Source organism: Strix uralensis, chromosome 6, assembly GCF_047716275.1.
Source record: "Strix uralensis isolate ZFMK-TIS-50842 chromosome 6, bStrUra1, whole genome shotgun sequence".
NCBI classification, from domain to species: domain Eukaryota; kingdom Metazoa; phylum Chordata; class Aves; order Strigiformes; family Strigidae; genus Strix; species Strix uralensis.
In genome coordinates, this window is record NC_133977.1 from 44,353,562 (window position 1) to 44,378,400 (window position 24,839).

At 41.6% G+C, this 24,839-nt stretch overlaps 1 protein-coding gene across 3 annotated transcripts in view; it reads left to right on the forward strand.

Moving 5' to 3' along the window:
• Nucleotides 1-24,839, forward strand: part of GALNT13 (polypeptide N-acetylgalactosaminyltransferase 13) — a 152,101-nt gene that overhangs the window by 11,592 nt on the left and 115,670 nt on the right. For all 3 annotated transcript variants that reach the window (XM_074873882.1, XM_074873883.1, XM_074873884.1), the window contains exons 2-3: nt 721-801; nt 1,433-1,681. In XM_074873882.1, coding sequence (XP_074729983.1) covers nt 1,540-1,681 — 142 coding nt within the window. In that variant the 5' untranslated portion in view covers nt 721-801; nt 1,433-1,539. The remainder of the gene's footprint in view (nt 1-720; nt 802-1,432; nt 1,682-24,839) is intronic.

Here is a 24,839-nt window from a genome sequence, read left to right on the forward strand (position 1 = left end):
GATCTCTGTTAATTTGTTTTTTCTTTGTAATTTTCTTCCAATAATTAAACTGTTCCTGTTGACTAGCATGAAAATGAATTGCGCTAACCTGAAACACGTATTCCTGAGCCCTTGAAATTTTAAATCAACTGGCTGTGAATCACTTCAGCAAGAAAAAGAGCTATTAGTTGTGTTTATATTTAAGACAGATGGGAAACTTTATTAATGACTACATAGTAAAGTAGCACTTCAAGAATAATTTGAAAAACTGAATTTAAATCATTCCATCTCTTCCATCTCAGTGCTTCAAATGAACTGTAATTAAAATGTAAAGTAAATTTCATATATTTTGGAACTATTTCAAATGAAAGTGACCTGTTAGGGAAGCTCCCTCCGCACTAGTTTTCCCCTGGTATGCTGTGGTTTGAACAAGAAGATAAACTGGACTAGCTGTGTGGTTCTCATGTCCCTGCGTGCTGCAGGAGCTGGTGTGAGGGTGTGTGTGCTCCTTGGAGAGGTCCCTTTGGGAGGGACAGAAATCCATCGCACCAGGAAGTAACGGGGCAGGGCGAGGGCAAGGGCTTCGAGGATGTGTAATGAAACCTGGGCCAGGAGGGGGCTAAACCTGGGAAGTTACCAGCTGTGATCCTGCTGGGTTTTTTTAATTATAAGAAACGTCTTTGTGTTCTGGAAAAGACAGTCATGTGATAAGGACTTTCTTCTGTTTGCTTTCTTTTATAGGCACTTTGAAAGTTACCCAGCGCTTTGGGAGCGTGGCCGAAGCAGAACTCCCAGTCTTGACACGGAATGCTGCTTGTAATGGTGAGTATAAGGTTTTAATTACAGTCGTTTCACTTACAGATCTGCACTGAGAGTAGATACAGAGGCCCTCGCACTTGGCTTTTGTTGACCAAACTTACTGTTGCAGGCAAGAGCCTAAATCTGTAGGTGAGAGACTGCTGCGTTCTTTTGCAAGGCAGCTTTGGTGGCAGTAAGGTGGTCAAAATTTTTCTTCAAGATAAAAATTAATTTGCTTTTACTGTTCAGAGGCCATATTTAAAATAGTGTGATAAACACTTTGAGGAAGATGAAAATTTCAGTTTTCTTCTTTGTCTTAATATGTCTGATGTTCAATAAAATGATGAATATCAGTTAGCACTGCTTTGTTGTCTTTGTGTAATCTTGATTAAAATTTTTTACATTGTGTGAAAGGTGTATATATATTTTGCAGGCATTTCTAAATGAAGGCAAGCTATGTAGACTGTCCATGACATATGCACATCAAAATGGTTGGTATTTGTAGAAGGAGGGTAGAAAACAGCAAGTACCTGCATGTATGGAAAGAAAACAGATGCTTTAAACATCTCCACAGTGCACTTCCGTCTGCGTTTTTCAGTTCAAACTGTGTGTATTTGTAAGCTAATTCAGACTTCTTTTTCTTCTTTACTTGCAGTGGGATGCTTGTCTTTGCTTCCGTGTTGGATTTGAACTGTGGGAGTTTGACACATCTCAGCAGCTGCTGTCTTTCCTCAGCATTTGAGCTAGAAACCGAGTAAAGCAATGAGGAGATTTGTTTACTGCAAGGTGGTTCTAGCCACTTCTCTCATGTGGGTGCTTGTGGATGTCTTTTTACTTTTATACTTCAGTGAATGTAATAAATGTGATGACAAGAAGGAGAGGTCTCTGCTGCCTGCTCTGAGGGGTAAGTGCCAAGTCTAAGCTATCTTTAAAGGTCATAGATTTTTTTTTGAAGTATTTGGCCTCATATGTTTCTCTGTACTTTCTGAATTATTTTTCCAATTCAAACAGACAAAATAGCAGGATCTGAAGTACTTTGTTTCTGTAGTGCTTCAGCAGTTTCTGAATTAGTTTCCGTTATCTCAGTGTTTGACCTTTGCCATAATGAAGCCTGAGTTGAGTCTTGTGTGTTTTCTGCAGCAAAACTAATATAAAATTTCTCTGATACATGGAAGAGAAAATCGAAGTAAACATATTAAGAACCTTTTTTGTCAGAAGTCACTTGACCTACAGGACAATTGATACTCTATGATTCTTTTTCATTTGTGAAAGATACTTGTAAGCTTGCTTTTAAACCCTTAACTCTGGCTGAAACAATCTTTTTTTTAAAGATACTTATGTTTCCTCTGCCGTATGAGAACATGGGGATCAAATCTCAATGCAGATGGAACAGAGATCCTCGTCTCACTCCAAATGTTTTTAGCAATGTAATTTACTAAAGGGGAGTTTGTGAAAACTTGACAGAAGCTACAAGTTTTGGAGCTCATGATAGCTAATTTCCAGAGCAGTCACTCACGGGATAGATTGTGTGCTTCTGTGCATCCAAAAGACACAGGTACTTGCAGTTTAGTACCTGAATGAACATGACAGTAACCTGTAAAACCTGTAACGTTGATTCCTGAGTGCACTTCAGGCTGTAAGTCTCTAGGAAATTCACAGCAAGAAGAGGGAATAGAAATTTATGAAATACAGGGGTGTGGTTTTCCTTGTGAATTAACATCGTATTCTTGAGGAGTTTAAATTCAGCATATGGAAGAAAGACGAAACTTTGAATCCCTAATAAAATTGGAACAGGGTTAATTAGAACTAGTGCAGCTGCTCTTGTAACATGGTTACTGTTGACAATAGACAAAAGTTGTGTCTGACACTGTTCCTCTCTTCATAAATGCATATGTGTGTTAAACTATTCAACCTCAGTTTTGTCCGCAGGATAAATCATCATCATCCTTTTAAAGGCACTTTGGGGTTATGGTTCAGTTGAGTTTATAACTTTTCAGTAATTTGAAATGAAAATACCATTCAGTGATGGGTTTGTCACTTGGCAGTCCTTACTCAAAATGTATTTGGAAGACCACTTTGACCTTCTGATCATATAAATAGCTACATGATATTAAAAATGAAAAAATTTCAGTTATTTTTCCAAACAAAAAGGATATTGCTTGTTGTCATAGTTGTTTCTTTTTCCTATGTAGTTGAATTACTGTATTTTTAAACAAATATTAATCAAGAATCTAGCCTATCATGGATAAAACAACCCATTTCATCGATACTGTCTGCTGCAGAAAAGTGATCATAGATTCTTTTTGATGTATGCATTGGAATTTTCTCAAAATTGATTATGTTTTGTGAGATGTCTTTAATCGGTTGCATTTTTTGCTATGTAATGGGATAATTTGTAAAGAAAAACATTAAATATTAGAATGATAGCTTTTATTTGAACATTAACAACTTCAAAGTCAATCTAAGCTAAAAAAACAAAACAAACAAACAAAGAACCAAAACATAAGCACATGCCCTGCCACCACCACTCAAATTTAAATGAAAATGTCAGGAACTTGCAACTGTGAATTCACCTTTTTAATGGTTTTTTGTCAGCACAATGCTATGCAACACTCGACTTTTATTTTGAAGTACTCTGTTACATTTGACTACTTGAAATGACTTTTTTTTTTTACATTCAACTTACTGAATTCTGCGTGCTGTGCCTGTTACAAAGAGGTGAGGTTTCTGTACAGAAATTCTAAAAGCAACACTGCTGCTTGCTCTGTTTTGAGAAACAAGTTATATTGAATATCTAACATAACGTTATTTTTGTTTTAAAGCCTGGTAAAAGAAATACTGAATCTGTTACTATACTATGCATATTCTACATGATCCCAGAAGAATATTTGATTGTAATACTTATTACAAAATTATGAAAGTGTATGTAATGTTTGGGGACATAGCGCAGTTTTATTGGAAACTGATTGCATGTCTTTTTTGTGAGATTACTGAAATTCTAGGAGGCTTCTGCCACAGAGGAACAAAATGAGAAAATGCAGAGTTGATCTACTTTATCCTTAAGTTTTTGATTGGTTCTTTAAAAGGGGGGGAGTTAAAAAAAGCCAATACTGTGGAACTTAAAAACATGTCCTTCACTGATACCTCTACTCTGCTTGGTGACATACTGACTTAAACTACAAGAATCACTGAACATTCTCATTTAAAAGATTTTGGGTTTAGGAGAACATTGTAGTGGATGAGGGCTGTTAACTCACTAAATGACTTGCATAAATAATTGCAACAAAACCACAGCTATAATTGAAGGTTTGGTAACTTAGTCTGTAGTTTGTGGGGTGTATCTTCAGACTTGAAATACTCTACAGACTATTCCAAATATGTGTCCGTGTTCTTGAATGAAACTTACATTCCAGTCCACTAAATTCAAAGCTAATTTGTCTGACTTCTGGGTTTTTCCAATGTCCTGAATACTCGTTATATTAGAAGGCTGTTATGTATTGCCATGTCAGTATGCATATTTGAAAACAACAAAAATCCAGGGTAATTTTTCACTTTGTTTAGCAAAATGCCTTCATTTATTTCTGCTGAAACTATGTGTCTTCTGGTGGAGTAATTAGAAGTGTTTTTTAAACTTCTGTAGCTTCCAGTCCAACAGCTACTAAAACCTCTTTACAGTAAGTGCCATGAGCTATTATGATGGAAATGAAGTCTAGTGCTGCTTTTTTGCTGTAAAGTACCTGCATGGGTACCATTACCTCTGTCTTATTAATAGTGTATTTGTCAGTCTCTGAATACCTCTAATTGAGAATGCAGGTTTTTTGTAAACATAAAAAGCAACATAATTACAGTATTTCCACAAGGATATTAAAAAAGACACAACAGGAATCAATATGGTAATAGAAATTTAAATTGGGCATGGTAATCCAGTATTTGAAGTCACTTAATCCATCACCCTTGTCATTAATTAGAGAGGAAAGATTCTACTTCTGTAGAACGGTTTGTTTCAAGGTGAAAGTGGTAAACTTCCCATGCCTTTTTCACTCGTAATTATTGCATTCAAAATGATTCACAAAGCCAACTCTGTGGTAGATGTTGAGCTGTAAGCTGTGACAAGCCATAGCATGGAACACAGCTGTCAGAAATCCCCCTCTGATGTCTCGCCGTACATCTTTAAGTGTACAAGTGACAAGTACAAAAGCTGAGTGTTAGAGAAATGAGCTGTCACTGAGCTGGGTTAGCGGTATTGCTGAACAACTTGCAAGTGTTACCCTCATCAACCCCGAGCTGGCTTGCGGTCAAGTCGTCTTTACTTGCATCTATTTTTGTGCCACTGTTGAAAGAAATAATGTTTAGTTCTTAAAGTTACTTCCTACTCTGGAAGAAATACTGGACAGCCTTTGAGCACTCTGTTTATCAGCGGTAGATGCAGAAACTGAAAATATCCTGTCAGTAGTAGGTCAGCAGTTCTGCTTCCCCTTAGGGTAGGGTTGAGTAATGTCACTGCTGCTTTCTCCTAACGTTTTAGGTGTTTGCACGTTCCTCGGGGTGCCTGATGCAGTGTTGTGTGGGCAACGTTGGCTGATAAATCTCGAGGAGGTGACGGAGGAGTAAGTTCCCAGGGCGTGCATCAGACTATGGGGAAGCTCTTTCAAGAGCAATCAATAACATAGAAACAGGATTGCAATCCCTTCCTGTTCCCGGAGGCTCCTTGCCTCTTACAGCAAGCTGCTCAAAAGCATAAAGATTTCCCTGGAAACTCGTGTTTCACCTTAAATTTCAGGAAGCTTAGAGTAGGTCTGACTGTGCCTAAACCATTTCCGAAGAGCTATGAGAGGTATGGGTTTTATGGAGAGCATTGCATTAAGTAGGAGCTGGGTCTGGCTTCTCCCTGCTTGAGAATAAAATGCATATTGTAGTGAAAAGGGGACAGGGCAGCACTTAACAGCGCTCCTGATAGGAGAGAGCACTCTGGGGAGAGGGTCCTGCTCTCTTTTTCCCTCCTCTGTGTGTGGCCCTTCCCACAAAAGCAGGAGCCAAAGCTGATTTACGGATTTAAAACACTGAGAGCCAAGGCGCACCAGTCAGCGGTTTGCTTAGACAGGGCTTTGGAGGGAAGAAACAAGTTGGCAAGTCCAAGAAAAGCCAGACATGGCTGATGTTCACCCGTAGGCTGTGTGCCTGAGGACTTCAGGAACGTGGCCCTGAGTAAACTGATGGGAGGCACCGCGGAGCCATCCCTTGGTGTCTGATGTCTGTGAGTATTCGCTATGTGTTGTGTCGCCTCTTGAAGGACCCTTCACGCAACCTGAGCCGGTTGTGGATTCAGCATCACGTGTGGCTTGTCAGGTGTTCTGACTCGTCTTGGGCTCCTCTGCTCCGTGTTGGTGCAGTATGTGTTTCTTGTTTGGCTTCCAGCTAAGGATTGTACAACTTGGTCACGTTCAGGGCTAGTATTCATGACAACTATTGCAAACGTTTCTCCAGGAGGGGTCTGTTTCTTCCAGAAAAGCTGGTCCTCAAGGTCTGTCTGTGGGGGGCTGTGTCTGGTCTTGTTTAGAGGGAGCAAATGGGCAAAATGACAGAAGCAGAAAGGGAGCTGCCCAAGGAGGAGCCTGTGAAGGCAATCTTCCCATGTGGTGAACCAGCCATGTTCAATCTCACGTTGCAGCAGATGGTTCTTTTGAAACGTGCAATACTTGCAACTGGCAGGACAGTTTGCTTTCAGGTCTGCTTGAAGAAACAAGTCTTATTTTTATTAAAAGCAGACGTCTTTTTCATGCACGAGCTAGAAGTCAGCACAATGAACTTACAGTGAAGGAAATGTTTAAACCATATTGGGATGCTATTAAATTCCAAGCTGTGACATTAAAAGGGATCTTAGGAAGAAGGTATTGTGTGTAAAAGCTGAAGCCATGGTCCTTTTATTTAAAAAAAAAAAAACAAAACAGCTCGAGCTTTCTCTTTACTGCTTCTGTTGTCTGCCAGCAGCTTCATGATTGTAAATACATTCTTACTAACTCTGGAAGTCTTGTTCTCCCAACACACAAATGAAGTGCTTTTGAACAAATATTCAGTGTGTAATCCTAAAAAGCTGAGAGAAGGGGTTTATGTCTTGAAACAAATCCACAAATGGTGTATGTTACTGCAGCTGTAGATATTTGCCTACATACATCATAATAAAGCCAGCTGCCACCAAGGACGTTATAACATGTCTAATAAGATGGCCAGTCATTGCAAGGTCAGCACTTCTTGGGGAAAAAAAATCCAAACAGCCATCTGCAGGTGACTGGTGAGAAGAGTCTGTCCCAGCAGCCCCTCCTCATCTGCATTCTGCCGTCACGTGGATGTGGATTCCTGTCCCGTAAACTGCACCTGCAGGGTCTTGCTGCTGGAGTAAAAAAGCTGCAGATGGTTTCTAAGCCAAGGCAATTTGACAGCATGGCATCTTGTCAGTTAAGCTTTATTTTAGTTTTCCACTGATGAGGGTAATTCTGAATGCCCACAAGACCTCTGTGTGACCGTCACTGTAGCCGCCTCCTTGCCATGGAGCAGACGGCGACCATTGTCCCTTTGGGTTGGGTGCTGTGAGGACCAGGAGTTCCCGGCCTGGCCAGGCCCCGTGTGACAGCAGAGCGCTCGCAGGCAAGGCTGCAGCTTCTCTCCTTAAGCTGCTCTTGGGAGGAGGAGGAGGAGCAGAACTCTGGAAAATGGAAAGACCTCGTCTCTTTTGATCTGCTTGCCTGTTTGCGTGGCCTTCCATCCATAATCTCAACTACTCTCAGAGAACCCTGTCATCCCCCAAATTTCTGTCTTGCCAGAGGGTGTTGGGTTAGTTGTGCCTGGTGCAGCAGTTGAGAGAGGGAGGATCTTAATTTGCCTCTGGGCATCTAGTCAGGAGAACACATCCTGGAGTCAGGGGGTCTTTTGTGCATTTGTTTTCAGTAGTTTTCCTTCATTCATGGTTAAGGAATTTGAAATGGAAAAGGACTCTACTGCAGAAAGATGTCTAATCTTTAATTTCAAATTCAAGTGTGTTAGTTAAATTTAGTGTTTTCTGTTTGGAAAGCTGTCTTTGAAGACAGTTGTTGTTGGCAGTTTTCTGTCCAGATTAAGAGTAAAATATGTAGTGAGCTTGGGGGAAGTAAAATGTTGCTCTCTAAATAATAAAATGGGGAGCATGTGTCATGATTGAAAGGGTAATTGTAAAGAAAGTATGATTAATTTAAAGAGTGTGTATGAGTAATGAGATGGAATTGTAATTTTGACTGCTTGTCTTTGCAATGTGAATAATGCTTTTAATGCAGCTTTGTAATGTCAATGTATGTTTTAAATTTTCACAAAGTGGTGACAAATCTTTAATGTTATTTTGGTGTCTAATGCTTTTATGCAGATTTTTGTTTCTGTGTTGTTAACTGTGTTCTCCAGTGCTGCAGAAAGGATTTGTCATGAAATCAGTAGAAATTATTAAAATGCTGTTTTGAAGAAAACTCAGTAGAAGAGGAAGGTTCCTTTATTCAAATCCTGTAATGTGTTTATGTATTATTTTAAAGAGAAAAGGTCTGTTATGATCATATAAAGCAAGTGAATGAAACATTTGGATGCTGTAATAAAAGTTTGGGGTTATGTCCAAGTTTAGAAAATGAGGCATTCATTTTGGTAGTTTCCATAGTAACATGTTTATCTGTCAGATTACTGTATGCATTGGACTGTCTGCAATAACAATGGTAGCAAATATTTTTAATAGTGTAGCATAAAGATTTAATAGATGGATGGATGAGTATGTACATTGCACTGAAATCTTGTCACAAATTTGTTGACAAATAAAATGTAAAGTGCTCATTTGGATATTGTGACAACACATTAAGTTTATTTATAGATCTTTATCACCCAGTTCAAGAAAAAAACATTTCTGGAGCTTGAGGGAAAAGTAGCATAGCAGACGTCCTTTTCTGGTTGCAAACTTAAAAGAAAAAAAAAAAAAAAGATAAATGGAGGCTGTCTTGCTGAGAGATGTGGTGCTCAGTAGTTTGAATGTACAAGCTCCAGCCAGAAAATGTCATGTTTTCTAGCACGCCGTGGACTCTCATTTGAGGCTGAACTTACAGATAGTTCTTACTGTAGTGATGTTGTTCCACAACTTCCCATTAACTTTTCTTGTTAGATATTTAAAATACTAGACATTGGAAGAACGACTGCCAAGGCGTTTTGGCAGACTGAAGGACTTGGTTGTTGCAGAATGGGTCTTGGTAGATAAGTATCTTTGAAACTATGATTTGTGTCTCCTGGAATTAGTGTGTGTTACCCTGCTCTTTGTGTGCTGAGTGGTACAGCCATAGTCTGTCTTTACAGCTGTGGGTATTGCAGGAGGCAGGTGGAAATGCTGACAGATACTAAATAATTTCTTTGAAGAAGGGGTGGGGAGGGTGGGGGAACACAAGCCCCAGCAAGTATCTCTCAGTAATTTCTGATCTCTTGAAAAACAAATAACCAGCCCCGTGGTCTGGAATTCCTCATTTTTCCACAGCTTCACCACCAGAAGTTTCCGTCTGCTCCCCCACCTCTACAGGTCCCCTGGCTACCGCACAAGGCAGGCGATTCCCCACGCCACGTAGGTGGTCATGGTAGCAATATGGGAGGCTGGTTACTTCCCATCCGTGCTGCTTTTACGAAAGGCCAGCAGTACTGGAAGGAAGGGGAACATGTATTTCTCAGTGCCATAACCAGGAAACAGCTCCTGCTTCTGGCACTGAGAAAGACGTGGAGTCATCCTCAAGGCATCTGGTTAAAAAGCAAAACCACAAAAAACAGAAGACAAACACCACTGTCAGTCCCCTCCAAGCAAAACATGGGGTGGGGTACATGATCATCCTGACATACAGAAAATGTCGATTATTAGACACAGTAGTTTGCCATAAAAGTAGAGTAGGAAGGGAATGATGTACTCCCAAGTCGGTGAGCTCCTGCAGAAGTCTGAGTGCACCAGGTATAATTTTCACTGTTTTGTGTTGCTTTCCTAATTATTTTTGTATGGATAGGGTTATCTCAAGGTTTACTGTTAAAAGGATTTAACCTGAGAAATACTGAATGAAACAATCTGAGTAACGATGTAAGAGTGAACTTGAACGTACTGTGTATATATGTATCATACACTGCACACAGTGTCCCTGTATATACGGACAGTGTACACGGGCTTCAGCTCTAGAAGTTGCTCAAGCCAAAAGTCTGCCCTTGCCCTCATCCTTCCTTCTCTCCTGCCCAGTGAGAAGTTCTGTATGGCCAGTAAGATTTATGATTTTCTTTCCATTACTTTTTATACTGTTTAAGAATTTAGCGTAACACCTTTGCTAAAAATTTGGCAAGGGGGAAAAAAATGTCATTGCTTAGGTATGCGATGTTTTGAAATATTGTTAGTAGTTCTGTGGTTAAAATGAAGCAAAACCGATAATACCTTTCCAAATAATAGGAAAATCTGTCAGTCAAAGGTTGGTAGGAATGAACAATACTACGTTTATTATACTTCACTGATATTCACAGTATTTTCCCTATCTTCAGCAGTTATCTATGGAAACAAGTGTTGCATTAGAAACCAACATAAAAATTTCAGAGGAAAAGTTTTTAACTTACTTACAAGTACGTAGCATGCTGCGCTTGTTCTGGTGAGTAGGTGCGATTAAAAAATTCAGGTTTGCAGTATGAAAATGTGTTTTGTCATTTTTGTGTATCACACAGTCCTGCTGTAGTATCTTAACTGTGTTCAGTCTGAGCTGAAACTGTGGTTTGAGTTTTATTGTACAAATATCTGGGGGAATTGTTTAGTGTGCTCTTAGCTTGGTGACAGTAAACACAGAAATATTGGAAGATGTCAGAAGTACTCTCCATCTGTAGTAGCTGACAGGAGAATGACATTGTAGTGACAAAATGGAGATTATGTTCTCCCTTGCTGCCAAAAGTTGGATAACTCTGGTGCAGTATGTGGTGGGGCTGCACTGTAAAGCTTTCGAGAAACTTGCAGTTGGCAGTCCCTGGATTATTGGTTGAAATGTGATTTTGTTTGTTTGTTTTTCCCCTGAATCACTAAGGATTTTACAGTGATCCCTTTTAGCTTTTTGGTGGATGTTTTGGAAGTAAATTGTTGGTGTGAAAAGCTTGCATGGGTCTATCCTCTATCCTAAAGGTATAAATAAAATATTGTTAATTTTATGTAACGCTTCAGACTAAGTGAGAAGGCTATAAACTGTTGAGTTTTTTGTCTTGTTTATTTATGCTTTTTCTCTTGAATATTCCACACTGTTTTGAAGTGTAAAAACTGTGTCACAGTTATCCCCAGTACCCAAGTACTGACAATATTATCCCCAGTACCCAAGTACTTTTCGGCTGTCCTCATAAAGCCCTGGCTGTAAGAGGACTGCTCTAGCTCATCTGACCTTCGTTAGCAGGGATAGTTTATCAGGTTGTACTGTTTGTTATTAATTTAAAATGATTTCACTGTTCTTTTGTGTTTTCAGTTAAGCTTTTCGTGGTTTTATTTCGCTGCTTCATCTTGGCACTAGGCACGTTTGTCAGGGCAGAGCTCATGAATGAAGTGTAGGCATAGAATGTCTTGCTGGTTGGTGTGTTTAATAAGTGGATGTGTTTTTCCGGTAACAGCTTAAATTTTTATGTCTTAACAGTACAAGAGAAAAATAGTTTTCATGTAAATGGTGACAATTTGCTTTCCCTGATAGACTGATAAATATGAGTGCTTTTAATGATGTAGGTATAACATAAAATCTTAAGTATAAAACCAGGAACCTGCAAAAAGTTGAAAATACTTAAAGGGAGACGATTGACTGCTAGTTGAATATGCAAGATAGGCAGGAAAATGTACCGTCCTTTCTAGAAATAGATACTTCGCACTTGACAATTTTTGAGAGACAGTTTAAAATGATGAGTGACTGAGGATGCTTGTGACTCCACGGTACGTGCACGTGTGCAGTACTGGGTTGGTTTGATTTCACATTTTAACTCTCACTTTTCTCAGTAGCAGTTATTCTGGTAGCAAGACAGGTAAATTGTTTGGCTTCTTTCTTCTGCCTTACAATACAGTCTTGAGCTGTGTTGAGAAACTTCGAGTCATTCTTATGAGGGTTAACAGAAACCCAGAAGTTTAGAAGATCTACTTTCCTTTGGCAGTGGCAGAATACACTTTCTAGCTGCTTTGAAGGTTCTTATGTTTTCAGTTTTACTTTTTATGTTCGACAGATGAATCATGAGATTACTGGCAATTCTTCTCAGGCACTATCTTTTCTTTTTACAAAGTACCTGTTGCCATTTAGACGTACTTGCTTGCAAAATTTATTGGCAATCAATACCTCAGGAGAAAATAGTTTTATGAAAACTAAGACGGATTCATGAAAACCTCATGTACTTCTATCATCAGAAGCTTTTATAGTGGATATCATCTAAAAATTAGGCCTACTTTCTTGTTATTGTCACCACACTTCCAGGCTGTGACTGAAGCTTCATTGATTTCAGGAAAGCTCCACAAATAGTGTCAGACTACAGAAGTCTGTCTGCAAGAATTGAGCCTTAAGAATGCGAAGCTCAGGCTGCCATCAGCCCTTCTTAATCCAATTTTAAATAATCTTTAAAATGTTCCACAAATTCCACAGTAGATTTGAATCTCTTCCTTACCGTTTGAACCTTCAGCAGAGCAGAGCAGTGTTTCACCTGGAACGAATAGTCCTGTACAGGTTTTCAGAAATAAAACAAACCACTGGAGAAATCAGGATTACTGAGCAGGCCTACAGAATAGTAAGTGGTGCATCAAGTTAGGTTGTCGTATGCTGTGACTTTTCTGTTTCGCAAAGGAAGAGAAGTGGGTTTTATGCTAGCTTTAAGCCACCAGTTTTGACTGCTGTTTTTTTTCCTGAAGCAGAATGATAGGGAATTTTGGGGAAACCTTTGAAATAGATAGTAATTGGCTTTATCTCTAAGAAATACTTTAAAATTGTGTTTGTCAGTATTAATGCAGTATGGAATTTGAATAATAATTAGAAATCATGATATCTATTGTAAAGCCATGATTGTTTATATATCTGAATGCCATCCTTTGAGGCTTTTTTTAGTAGATGTCACGCACAGTGTTCATGTAGGCGGTAATGAAAGTTTTTAGCTACAGACATTCTCCAGGGCCTTAATTGCCAAATCTGACAAGCTAACATGAGCATTCATTTGCATAATAAAGACTGAAGAATCGGAGAGAAATTCATTCCAATGTCATCCTTCTTGTCCTTGGGATTCTGCTCTGTATTCAAACAAACAACAAAAACCAAAACAAATTCTTACCATTGAGTTCCATGCAGAAAAATGAGTTCCTGGAGGTGAGTTTAATCATACCGTCTGGTATTTCATGCCCTTGGTCATATGCCAGCTGCAAGTGGCAGAAAGGTGTTGTTTAGCTTTAGTATTTGGCTAAAAAGGGCTTTTCCTGTCTAATGAAAAAGGAACTAGGAGGCATTTCAAGACTAAGTTGTATGGCACAGTATAACAGTGCATTAGGGATGACTTCCGCATCAAAGTGGTGTGACTTTTGACGCCTCCATATTGTTTTAGTCTAAATAGCTAAAAGCTTTTCCGAGGCTAAACAGCAAAATAAAATGAATAAACTAATTAACTGATCTTTTCTACAGACTGTTTAAAATTAATCTGCAAACGTACAGAATTTTGTTTTTCATTAATTCATACACGTGCACATAGAACTGTTAATGCAAATACTCAAACCCCCCGGTTCATACCTTAAAGTATACTTGCACATTTTCTACAAAATTTGTGGTATTTTTTCCTTTTAAAAAAGTAGAGTGCATTAAGAGTGTGTTATACTCTGCTTTCAGTATTCTACAACTGTGAATATTTATATTCTTCCCCTTTTTACCCCCCGCGTTGAGGGGATGGGTGAGTGCAGGCGGAACACGAGTTCATTTTACACATGCTCAGAGGAGCTGCTGTCACTAATTAGATCTCGCGCATTGGGCTCTTTCCTAATTGTCTGTCTTGACTTACCTGAAACTTTTTTCACTATAAATATTGGCTTGATTTAATTAAAACATAATATAATCCTATAATTTTATGTGGAAATTCATCTTTTTGCATTGTATTGTATGACTCTATTGTTCGGGCTCTATGTTGGAAGTAAACTGGGAGCATTTAACTCCAAAATTGCTCGATTTTCCACCCCTCTTGTGCAGAGTGTATCTGCCCAACATTTTCTTTCTCTTCCCTTTAAAATTTTTTTTTACGTTCAATTAGCTTTTCTTTGTTGCCGCAGGCCCTGCTCTGCAGTGACCCAGGGCAGTTCCACCTCTCCTGTGCTCGAGGCGCTGCGAGTTCACACCTGCCTTGGGCCTGCTGGAATCTCGGTGGCAGGATCGAACCCTGTGGTCAGGACGCCTGGCATTAGCTGTGACAAATAGCCCTGTCCTCCCTTGAGTTGCCATTAATTACACGCTCCATTGCGGATCTACGTGCAAAAAACCGTCCATAGTGGGGCTTTGGAAATGGGAGCATTTTGGCAGAATAAGTGACCACAGGCTTTAGACCCTTGTAGAAGTCGCTCGCTGGAGAGAAGCACTGTACGTGCTTCTTGTGTGCACGTTCATCTGTGTAACACGGCTTCTGTTCCTTGTCCTTCCCCTGTTGCTTTCACCAATCCTCACCACGCAGACAGGGATAAAATATTGCCATAAATTCCTCTTTTCATCAAAAGAAGGTAGTATTCGCATTAAAGTTTGCAAAAATTTACCAGCGAAGGAACCTTTTAAGAAGAATTACAATATAAATTTGGGAGGTAGGTCTGGTAGTCTTACAGTACAAATTAAGAAATATAATTCAATTAAGTAAAGCTTTGTTTATAGGCTTGTAGGAATAAATATAACGCTGATCTCAAATTCACCACTTTCCCCTTTTTAAGAAGGTTTTGTCAATCAGTTCTGGTGTTTTCAATTTCTTTACACATAAAGCTAGCACCGTGTTAATGGGATTAGTGTGTTGTGAGCATTTTCTTACCTCAGAGGGAGGCTGCTGCAGTGTTTTACGCCTCTCTTCCATGAGAGGCAGGAATTTATATTAAGCTGTCCATGTGCTGCCTGAAACTGGTGGAATTATTCCTGGAAAATTTTTGGCTTCGCGTTTCAGTAATTTCCTTTTCTGTGGCTTGCACAGCTTGCTCTTAAATGTTAGATAATTTTAAATCTAATCATCTGGAGAATATTTTTATATGCAGAATGCCTACTTGTTTGCTTAGACTCCAGCACTAGAAGACACCAAAAAAAAAAAAAAATCTGGAATGTATTATTTTATATTAAACAGTAGCTTGTCAAATTATGTTGTGAAACTGCAGTGGTCAGCAACACATTTTGTTATACCATGCTGAAGGAATACACTTGCTATAGCATGTTACAGAATATTTTAAAGTATGAAAGACTAGTGTGTAGTTAAAGGGTGTGTATTTTGTGAAGGAGCATTCTGCTTTCAGAAATGTGAAGGTACAATTATGTTTAGCATCTGTTTTCTTCCGTTCAAACTGAATTTCTGACTTGCTTTGACACTGGGCGATGATTACATAGTTGAAAACCTGTGTTGAGGTCTCATTTTTTTCATAACTATTTAAAAGTTCTTGTTTACAAATATTTGCCAAGCACAATGTGAGACGGGTTTGTGCAGAGAACTTCTCTTTGGACCTTCAGTTTAAAAACTAAGTTGGACTTTTTGAAAAAGTGTATATAAAACTGTATTGAGGCTCCTTGAGAGAACTGTTGCTAGGTCAGTGTTTTGAGCTGAAGAGGGTTTTTGGGGTATTTTCATTTGGGTGAACACGTTTGAACAGGAGTGGAATGTGTTGGGGTTTTTTGTGGTTGTTTTTTTCCTCTTGCAAAACAAACTAGATCTAATCTCTAATCTCAAATGCGTTTTTGTTGGAATTTCCCTTCCTTTTATAAGTGGACTGGCTTACAGTATGTGTTTTTATTATTTTAGCTTATTATTTTCCTGACCATGTAGCCTTAAAGCCCTCAAGTTTTTTATACTTAACATATTACGGGACCTCCACAAAGGTGGTGCTGTCTTGGCAAATGATGAACCTGTTTTGTCCAGGATTGTGTTGTGGAGCCAGGCAGGAGATCAGATTCTGTGCTTGGGGGTGGGTCTTGGCTCCACTGAGGTCAATAAAACTGCACAGGGACTGTGACAAGCAACATTTAAATAAAACCCCCAGAACCACAAAAAACCCCACCAACCACCGCCCAAAAAACCCAACCAAAACACAAACCAAAACCACGGAGACCTCCATAATGCAACATCCTACACAATTATTGTAGCGAATTCAGCTGTAAGTATCATAAGCTCTTTCATAGAGATAATTCTACTCTCCAGAATGTGTTGAATTACAAGAACAATGTTCTTTGTGTAATGTTGATATCTGGAAACCAAATAAAACTTTAATCATAAAAGACTTTCTCCATTAAGTGATAAGAGCCCTTTGTAATAAAAACTTGTCAGTCTTTCATGGTTTAGGAATAATTTAGCCATGTTAAATTCTCTTGTTTTAGACTTTATATAGCAGCAATCTCCCTTATTTGCTACTCCAGTGGAAATCGTATTTTAAATACAGCGTATTGGGACTTAGTGCTAGCGGGTTCAGCAGTTGGTTCCACTTTTGATAGTCTTAAAATTTATCTGCATAAAATTATCCTATTTTAAACGTCATAAAATGTCAATTTGCCTCATTTTTGCTACTCAGTGGAAGTCATAATTCTGAGTTGAATGTGCCATGACTCCGCTATGGGCACATTTAGTGGTTGGTATGAGTGTGCTCGTAGTCTTGAATTGCTTTTTGTAACCTGCTTGAGGCAAAGAGCTAGCGGGTGGTTTTGTGGAGCTGGTGGCTTGTTTTGCCATCAGCATCGTGGTGGAGTCGGGTGGTTCCCCCCACCGGAACACACTTGTTCCCAGCAGGATGGGTCCGTGGGATGCGTCACGGGGCTGGTGTTAGCCTTGGGGTGCACCAGGGCACGGTCTTGGGGTTGTCTCCTTGCAGGAGAAATGTAAAAGTAGCTGTATTGAGCAAAAATGGGGTAGGAAGAGGCTTTTGTTGGCTCTTTGTTGTTTTGATGACTCAGAGGTCTCTTTCTGTTTTGAAAGTTAAAAGATCTGTATTGCCGATAAATGCTTCGTTTGAGCATTTAATTTAATTTCCTCAAGGATACTGTATGTGGTGGTATTTATTATTTAGGTGTCTGTGTATCCTGAGTGTTAGGTACTTTCATCCTTATTACCTGACATGACAAGACAATGAAATTGAAATACATGCTGTGTAAAAAGCATTTATATTTATATATTGCATTTGCCATACTTCGAGTCCCTTAGTTCTTTGGTTTTAAGGATGAGTGAGTGGGTTGCTCTGTTAGGGATGCTGAGCTGCAACAGTTCCTTCTCCCTACGCACTCCGCTGAGGCGCAGGAGGAGAGTGCTGGAGGCATTTGTGTACATCCAAAATGAAAGCAGAGCCACAGGTTTTGTTTGGTTGGGGTTTGGAATATTTTTTTTTTTACCTTCATTTGAGTGGTTGGAGTATTTATATTTTTTTTACTGGATGTTGACAATTGCTATGAAGCTTGAGTCTACCTGTAGATAAAATTTTTCTTACAGAAAATGCGCATAGTTTTTCTTATGTTACTTGCTGCTTTGTTGCGGTTTTGAGATGCTAGTGCTCAAGGAAAGCATTATGCTATCTCTACAATGGGGATTTCTTAAACTGTCTTTTATCTGCTGGTTATGTCATCTTTAATTGAATGGTTATGCTTGAAATAATTTCCTTTTGGGAATGTTTGTGACTTTCTGTAGACATAGAAGTTACTCTGACATTCTGAGTGTGTACTTAAAAAAAAAAAAAAGGGGGGGGGGGTGTGTGGTTTAAGAAAAACCAGAGCAGTGGACCACAAATTAGGCAAGGCAGATGCTACACTAGTAAATGCTGTTTATTTCATGTTAAATTTTATGGGGTGATGACACAGTAAGTCTCAGAGAAAAGAGCTGCTTCCACACAAGGAGGTCCTGCATCTCAAATTTAACTTTTAAACTAAGCAGGCTGTGGTGTGTTGTTTGTTAATGCTAGTTCATGGTACAAGGAGTAAAAAAATCATTAAAATGTGCTAGAAGTACTCACATGGGAAGAGTGATGAATGTATCTTCTTCCAGTTAGTAGTGTAGAAAACTAATCTTATAAAACCTTAAATATTGGGTATTTTGTAAAGTGGACTTCGGTTGTAGATTCACTTAAAACTCAGTCATTTATTGAAGGCTGTGGTTTGAAGGTCTATTTTCTGTGTTTCTGGGCAGCCATCGAGAACCACAGGCTGAGGGTAACCTGCTTTTGAATTTTCAGAGACATGGATTAGTTTGATTCACTGCTGTAATCCATCAGAAATAAGCCTTTAGGGCTTGTGGGTACCGGGGGGTGGCTGGGGGGGCGGTTCTGGGGCAAGCTGGCGAGGTTGAGGAGAGGCAGCTGGTCCGGCAGCCGCAGGTAGGGACTAGGACTCACATCGGTATTTCTGCTGCAGCTCAGGATCAGCAATGCCAGCTGTCTCCTCAGGCAACCAATTCCAGCAACTCATCATCTTCCTTTTAAAATGGGGTTTTTTTGGTATTGTTTATAGACTCTTTCCTGCCGCAAAAGGCGGCGCATGGTCACCCACACGGCTCTGCCACCTGCAGCACTCCTGTAGCAATTTGGAGACTGTAAGTCTTGCTGTCTTTAGGCTAGAGAACCGTGTTCCTCTGGTCTCGCGTGACTGTTCTACATCTCTAGCAGCCCTCCTTGCTCTCCTTCTGCATCTTCCCACACGCTGGGTGTTTGCAGTGTGCCTGACGCTGAGCGCAGCGCCGGGCAGGAGGGAAGATTGCTGCTTCCCTGTGGCTCTGCCCCGTCCATGCTCTCGCTTTTCCCTCAGCGGCAATGTGACTTATCTTCCGTTTGTAATTCTCTGCAGCTCCCGAGCTCTCTTGACATCAGAGGAGAAATGGAAAAGGAAGAGGAAAATAATGATAAAAGAACAGTTTAAAGGTCAACTAAATGCGAAAATGGTATGATGAGAAAATAATAAGCTTCAAAGGCGTTAGGGCTTCTGTTCCTGAAAAATTTCAGGTGCTTTTTGTAAACAATGGAGACATGGCCATTTCTAAAATAAAATAAAAAAAGGCAGCAATTTTAGGAGTAGAAGTTAATAGCCTATTTCTTTTGTAATATCGTAAGCTATAATTAAAACCTGCTGCCAGAATGGAAGTGTAATTGTTAATGTGAATTACTATACTAGAGAGACCTACAACAAGGGAAAGTATCAGGCATTGGGTGACAGTTTGGAGCTCCCAGCTCTGTATTTTCAGCTTCCTACTGCTTTTATAGTCAGAATTGTTATACCATCAATGTGGAAAAAGAAGGAAAAAACCTTCCTAAGTAATCGCACAGGGTACAGTTAAAACAACTTTTTGAGATGGTGTAAGTAGTTAAATGTTTCATTCGTAAGTCTTAATTTTAGCTCGCAAATACCTGTACACACACTTTTTATTAAAAAAGCCTTTTGCTTTGGGCTTTCCATAATTAAGGATGGCATTGGTACAAGGCTAGGTTATGTGAAATCCTTGCCATTCCTAAATCGAAGTTAGAACAATACTGAGCAGGTAGTTGTGGTACTATCCTGCCCAGTCTGCTCCCAGCAAGCTCAGTGCTTTGGTACGCATTTGAGCATGAAATTTAAGATTTCTTTTGGTTGGCTTATAGGAGAAGTTTAAACTCTTGTGCTCAGAGTGAAAGGTGTGGGTGGGATGGTGGCAGTGGAAAGGAAGTCTTTCAGTGTCTGTGAAGGCAAGAAGCTTTAATGTTTCAAACTGTCTGAAACTACCAAGGATCAGTGAAGCTGTAGGTGAGCACTGGTGACACACGTACGTCCTTTGACGCTGTTCCCAGGCCCACTGCATTGCAACGCTGTCACCTGGCTTCCCAGGTACGACTGTAGGCTTTCTCTGGCTGTAATCCCTGTGGGTTCATATCAGTCCAAGCATCAGAAATCATCCATCACCCAGAGGCATCACACTTCAAACCCTCTGTCAAGGAGAAGTGGAAGAAAATCTTGAAGGAGGAGACTCTGTCTGATAAGCTTTCAGAAGCACTGGATGTGTGGATGGAAGAAAGTCACCAGTGATGGCAGAACCTGCTCAGGAGGTGACTTGAATTGCTTGTAAGCAAAGGTCATTTGCAGGTTCATTGGGGTCTGCATTTATTAGGTGGTTCTGTGCTCATGTTCTAGAATATACACTTAGTCCATAGAGTGCTTGGTCTTCCGTGTGTTGGAGTGATATAAATACATGAAGAAAATAATATAAACAACAAATGAAGTCCAACTATAGAGCAGCAGAAGTAGTTGTAAGATCTGGCAGTGGGACCAGCTCCCTTTGGAGCTCAGGGGCATGATTTCAGTCACTTCACCCCAACCACCTGCTGGGCCAAAGATTGGAGACAAACACAGTTCATGAGTGTGCACAAGAAGTCTGTGCTGTCATGGAAACCACCTCATTTGTGCATAAAATTCAGCTATTGTGCCGTTGTGCTTCTATTCCAGACAAAAGCTGAAATGGGGGAGAATGTCATGAGGTGACTTTAGGGTGCTTTTAAGGACTTCTCCTGTGAAAGTCTGGTGCAGGTTGGTAGAGCAGGCGAGGCTTTTATTTGCTTGTCTTTAAACCAGGCAGATAGGAGGGGGATAAATGTGTTCTCTTGGCTTATTTGCTCTGCCTGCACCTTCTACGAGGCCCGCTGATGAGGCGGGCTGGGAGCAGGGCTGCCCATTGCGCCTCCCAACCCAGGAAGGAGGTGGGGGATGCACAGAAAATGTCGTGGCAGACGCAGTGTTTGCTCTCCTGAAAAAGCCACGTTGTAAAATGAGTTTCAATAAGGCCAAATGCTGGGTTCTGCGCTTGGGCCACAACAACCCCCAGCAGTGCTACAGGCTTGGGGAGGAGTGGCTGGAGAGCTGCCAGTCAGAGAGGGACCTGGGGGCGTTGATTGTTAATGAGCCAGCAGTGTGCCCAGGTGGCCAAGAAGGTCAATGGTATCCTGGCTTGTATCAACAATAGTGTGGCCAGCAGGGACAGGGAAGGGATTTTACCCCTGGACTCGGCACTAGTGAGGCCGCCCCTCGATGAGTGGGTTCAGTTTTGGGCCCCTCACTCCAAAAAGGCCATTGAATGACTCGAGCGTGTCCAGAGAAGGGCAACGGAGCTGGTGCAGGGTCTGGAGCACAGGTCTGATGGGGAGCGGCTGAGGGAACTGGAGGGGTTTAGTCTGGAGAAGAGGAGGCTGAGGGAAGACCTCATGGCCCTCTACAACTCCCTGACAGGAGGGTGCAGAGAGGGGGGATGAGTCTCTTGAACCAAGGAACAAGTGCCAGGACAAGAGGGAATAGCCTCAAGCTGTGCCAGGGCAGGGTCAGACTGGCTCTTAGGAAGTATTTCTTTGCAGAAGGGGTTGTTGGGCGTTGGAATGGGCTGCCCAGGGCAGGGGGGGAGTCCCCATCCCTGGAGGGGTTGAAGAGTCAGGTTGACGCAGCGCTGAGGGATCTGGTGGAGTTGAGAACGGTCAGTGTGAGGTTCATGGTTGGACTGGAGGATCTTCAAGGTCTTTTCCAACCTCAATGATTCTGTGATTCTGTAAATGGAAAACTTGTGTTTTATCCCGCAACCTAAGAGGCTGGTAACGAGATTTACGTAAGTACTTCTGCAACTTCTCCAATGATAATCTCGTAATTAATTCCACATTGTAGAGGGCTGCCGACAGCTGCTCACCTCCTTGGGGCCATCTGGGATGGGTGCAGGTGGAGGAGAGCAGGAGCACCGGGCAGCACGGGCTCGGCCCCTGCACACTGAGGTGGCCCAGTCCACAGGAGGGGACAGATGGAAGGGGATGATGCGCTGGTTTGGGGACGTGCTCTCTTGTGCTCTACTCCTAATCTAGTTCTGCAGCACGTGGGCCTTCTGTTGATCAATTAGGGGCTCCTTGTATTTGCTAAATTGTTATGGGATTAATTATTATAGCCTAATATAGTCACCAGGTTGTGTGGGGAGAAGGTTAAAAAAAAAAAGGCAATCTGTTAAGAAGAATTTTTTTCTGGCAAACAGATTGATGTGTGTGTCTTACTTGATGTTGATGGCACAGTATAAAAGCGAGCAGGTGAATGCACAGAGCCGTAATGTGTTTTAGAAGAGAGGAGGAAAGGACTGTAAGGAGTTGCTTTTTAGCCTTGGCAGTTCTGGAGTCAGGCCTTGTGTCCCTCTGTCCGGCCTGCCCTCTAGCAAGGTCTGTAAGACAACTGAGAAGCCGGGGCAAAGCATGGGTACCAAATCGGGTGTTCTGCGCCGCGGGGGCCCGGGAGGAGCCTCTGCTGGGAGGAGAGGGTGAAACGCACCCAGTCCCCGTGCAGCCCCCCTGCTCGGGGCTCCTGAGCTCGTGCCAGCACATGCCATATTTTGTATGAACATGTGCAACTCCTCGCAGCCAGGCAGAGCTCCAGGGTCCTGGGCATGGGGACGTGACGAGCACTTCCTCAGAGCAGAGGGGTAGGGAAATGACAGCACCTGATTATCCCGGGAAAGGACGCTCCCGAGGTGGGAGCGGTGCCGTGAGTTACTGACCGCTCTCCGCTGCTGCGCTTGCTGGCACGAGGAGAGGAGCACTGTGCTCGGGTCCAGAGCTCTCGTCCCTTCACAGGGCTGCTAAGGGTCCTCCTCCTCTCAATCACCGTGCTGTGTTTAGATCTAGCTATGCGTTAGCGCTGGGTTATTTCTGGGTACGCCGGCTGCTGCAGGACTGACACAGGGAGAGGTTCATCCTCGAGCTATTTCCTAAAGTGGCATCAGATTCTTCATTTCCTGGAAAGGTGCTTTCTTGAGTGCACAGTCATCCTTCTTCAGATATTGAAATGTGGGTCTTCAATATTAACTTTTATAATGCCAAGACGTTCACAACTATGAGAGCAGCTATGACTGTCGACAGGTTCTGGCTTTACTAGTTCTAGATTCATGAAACTTAGGGAAAACAAAGTAAAGAAAGGGCAAAGAAATAAAAGTCTTTCTGCCTAGTCAGCTTGGGAACATTGAATAAACACAAGAGGCCATCAGGTATATACAAATGGGATTAAATTATAAATTTTTTCCCCCTAAAGGACGGTATATGTCCGTTGTATGTATGGTTGCACTTGTGAGGGGCAGATCTGGAGCGCACCGTTCCAGTCTGCATTTTGAGTTCCTGTGCCTTGGGTCGAGCACTGAAAGAGGAGTCCTGAGAATCTAGTTTAGCTTGCCTGTGCCCCAGAGCTGGACCTGGGCCCGGGGAAGGAGGATCCATCCGCTGTCTCGGCGCACCAGTGGGCGATGGGGTTGGTGCAGCCATGCCCGTGTCGGCCACCCTGTTCCCTGGGTCTCAAGCCCCCGTGCAGCCTCGCTTGGGCACTGCTGCCGCACGCCGTGCTGATGGAGCCTAAATTCATGCATGCCTTGTGCTGGCTTTTGAATGCCAAAAATAATATTTTACAGATAGAGAGGAGCAGTGTGAGGTTTATTAATGCTTGGAAATGTTACCGGCTCTTGTGAGGAGAAAAATATTAACCTTCTCATCAAACAAACAGTATCTAAATGGATTTTAATTTAGCTTTCAAGCTCTGTGTTTTACTTATTGCTATTCTGAAACCTTATGGAACAAGTCTACATAGCTCCTTCATGCTGTGGAGAGAATTCAGGCCTCTCTGTGCTTGATTTCGCTATGCCTATGCGAAGTCCCCTGGTTATCACAGCTTTATTCAGCATTTCATCCCTTGTGTTGAAAATCTTTGTCCTTAAATGGGTTCTTTTCCGGCAACACAAGTAATTACTCTCATTGTTGTGTCTTAGTTACTTGTTACTGTAGTTTGTGGAGCTGACGGGTTTAAATTTGTTTGAAGTCTTTTAATCTTTAGACCCTATACTACGCCCTACCATAAGGATGATGCTAACACATCCATTAATTTAGCTAATGCTTTACAAAATTGACAATTTTCTCATCTGTTGCAGCCATACGTAACTGCTGAAACACACACAAGATGTCACGCCCCCACAAAACCTCTTCAGAAGAATAAACATATTTATGTATCCTCTAAATGCAGTCTGTCTGTTTTCCTGCAGACTTCGTGCTGTGCTGAAAATAGGTTTTACTGAGTTTTAGAAGCACATGTTTAAAACATAATTAAACTGAGTTTACATAGAAATTTCTTCTTCTTTGCCTGCACACATGCACGCTCACGCTAATTCCTTGACTGTGAAACCGCCTTTGCTTTCAAGTTCATTTTGTCTGAGATCTGATCCTCTTTGACTACTGGGTTTCTATTTTTGCATTTTACAAATTCATTTTTGTTGACAGCACGTTTCCTGTCCCTCTTCTGGCTTACTAGATTAATTTTTGCCACTGTAATCTTTCAAATCTTCTCTGGTTATTCTTTATCTAAAGAAGGACACGGACCTGCTCGAGCAGGGCCAGAGGAGGCCACGAAGATGCTCAGGGGGCTGGAGCACCCCCCTGTGAGGACAGGCTGAGAGAGTTGGGGGGTTCAGCTGCAGAAGAGAAGGCTCCGGGGAGACCTTAGAGCGGCCGCCCAGGACTGAAAGGGGCTACAGGAAAGGGGGGAGGGACTCTTGATCAGGGGGGTAGGGATAGGATGAGGAGGAACAGTTTTAAACTGACAGAGGACAGATTTAGGTTAGATGTAAGAAAGAAAATCTTCCCTGTGAGGGTGGTGAGGCCCTGGCACAGGTTTCCCAGAGAAGCTGTGGCTGCCCCCTCCCTGGAAGGGTTCAAGGCCAGGTTGGACGGGGCTTTGGGCAACCTGGGCTAGTGGAAGGTGTCCCTGCCCGGGGCAGGGGGGTGGCACTGGATGGGCTTTGAGGTCCCTTCCAACCCAAACCAGTCTGTGATACTCACTTTTTTCTAAACTAGGTTTACATTC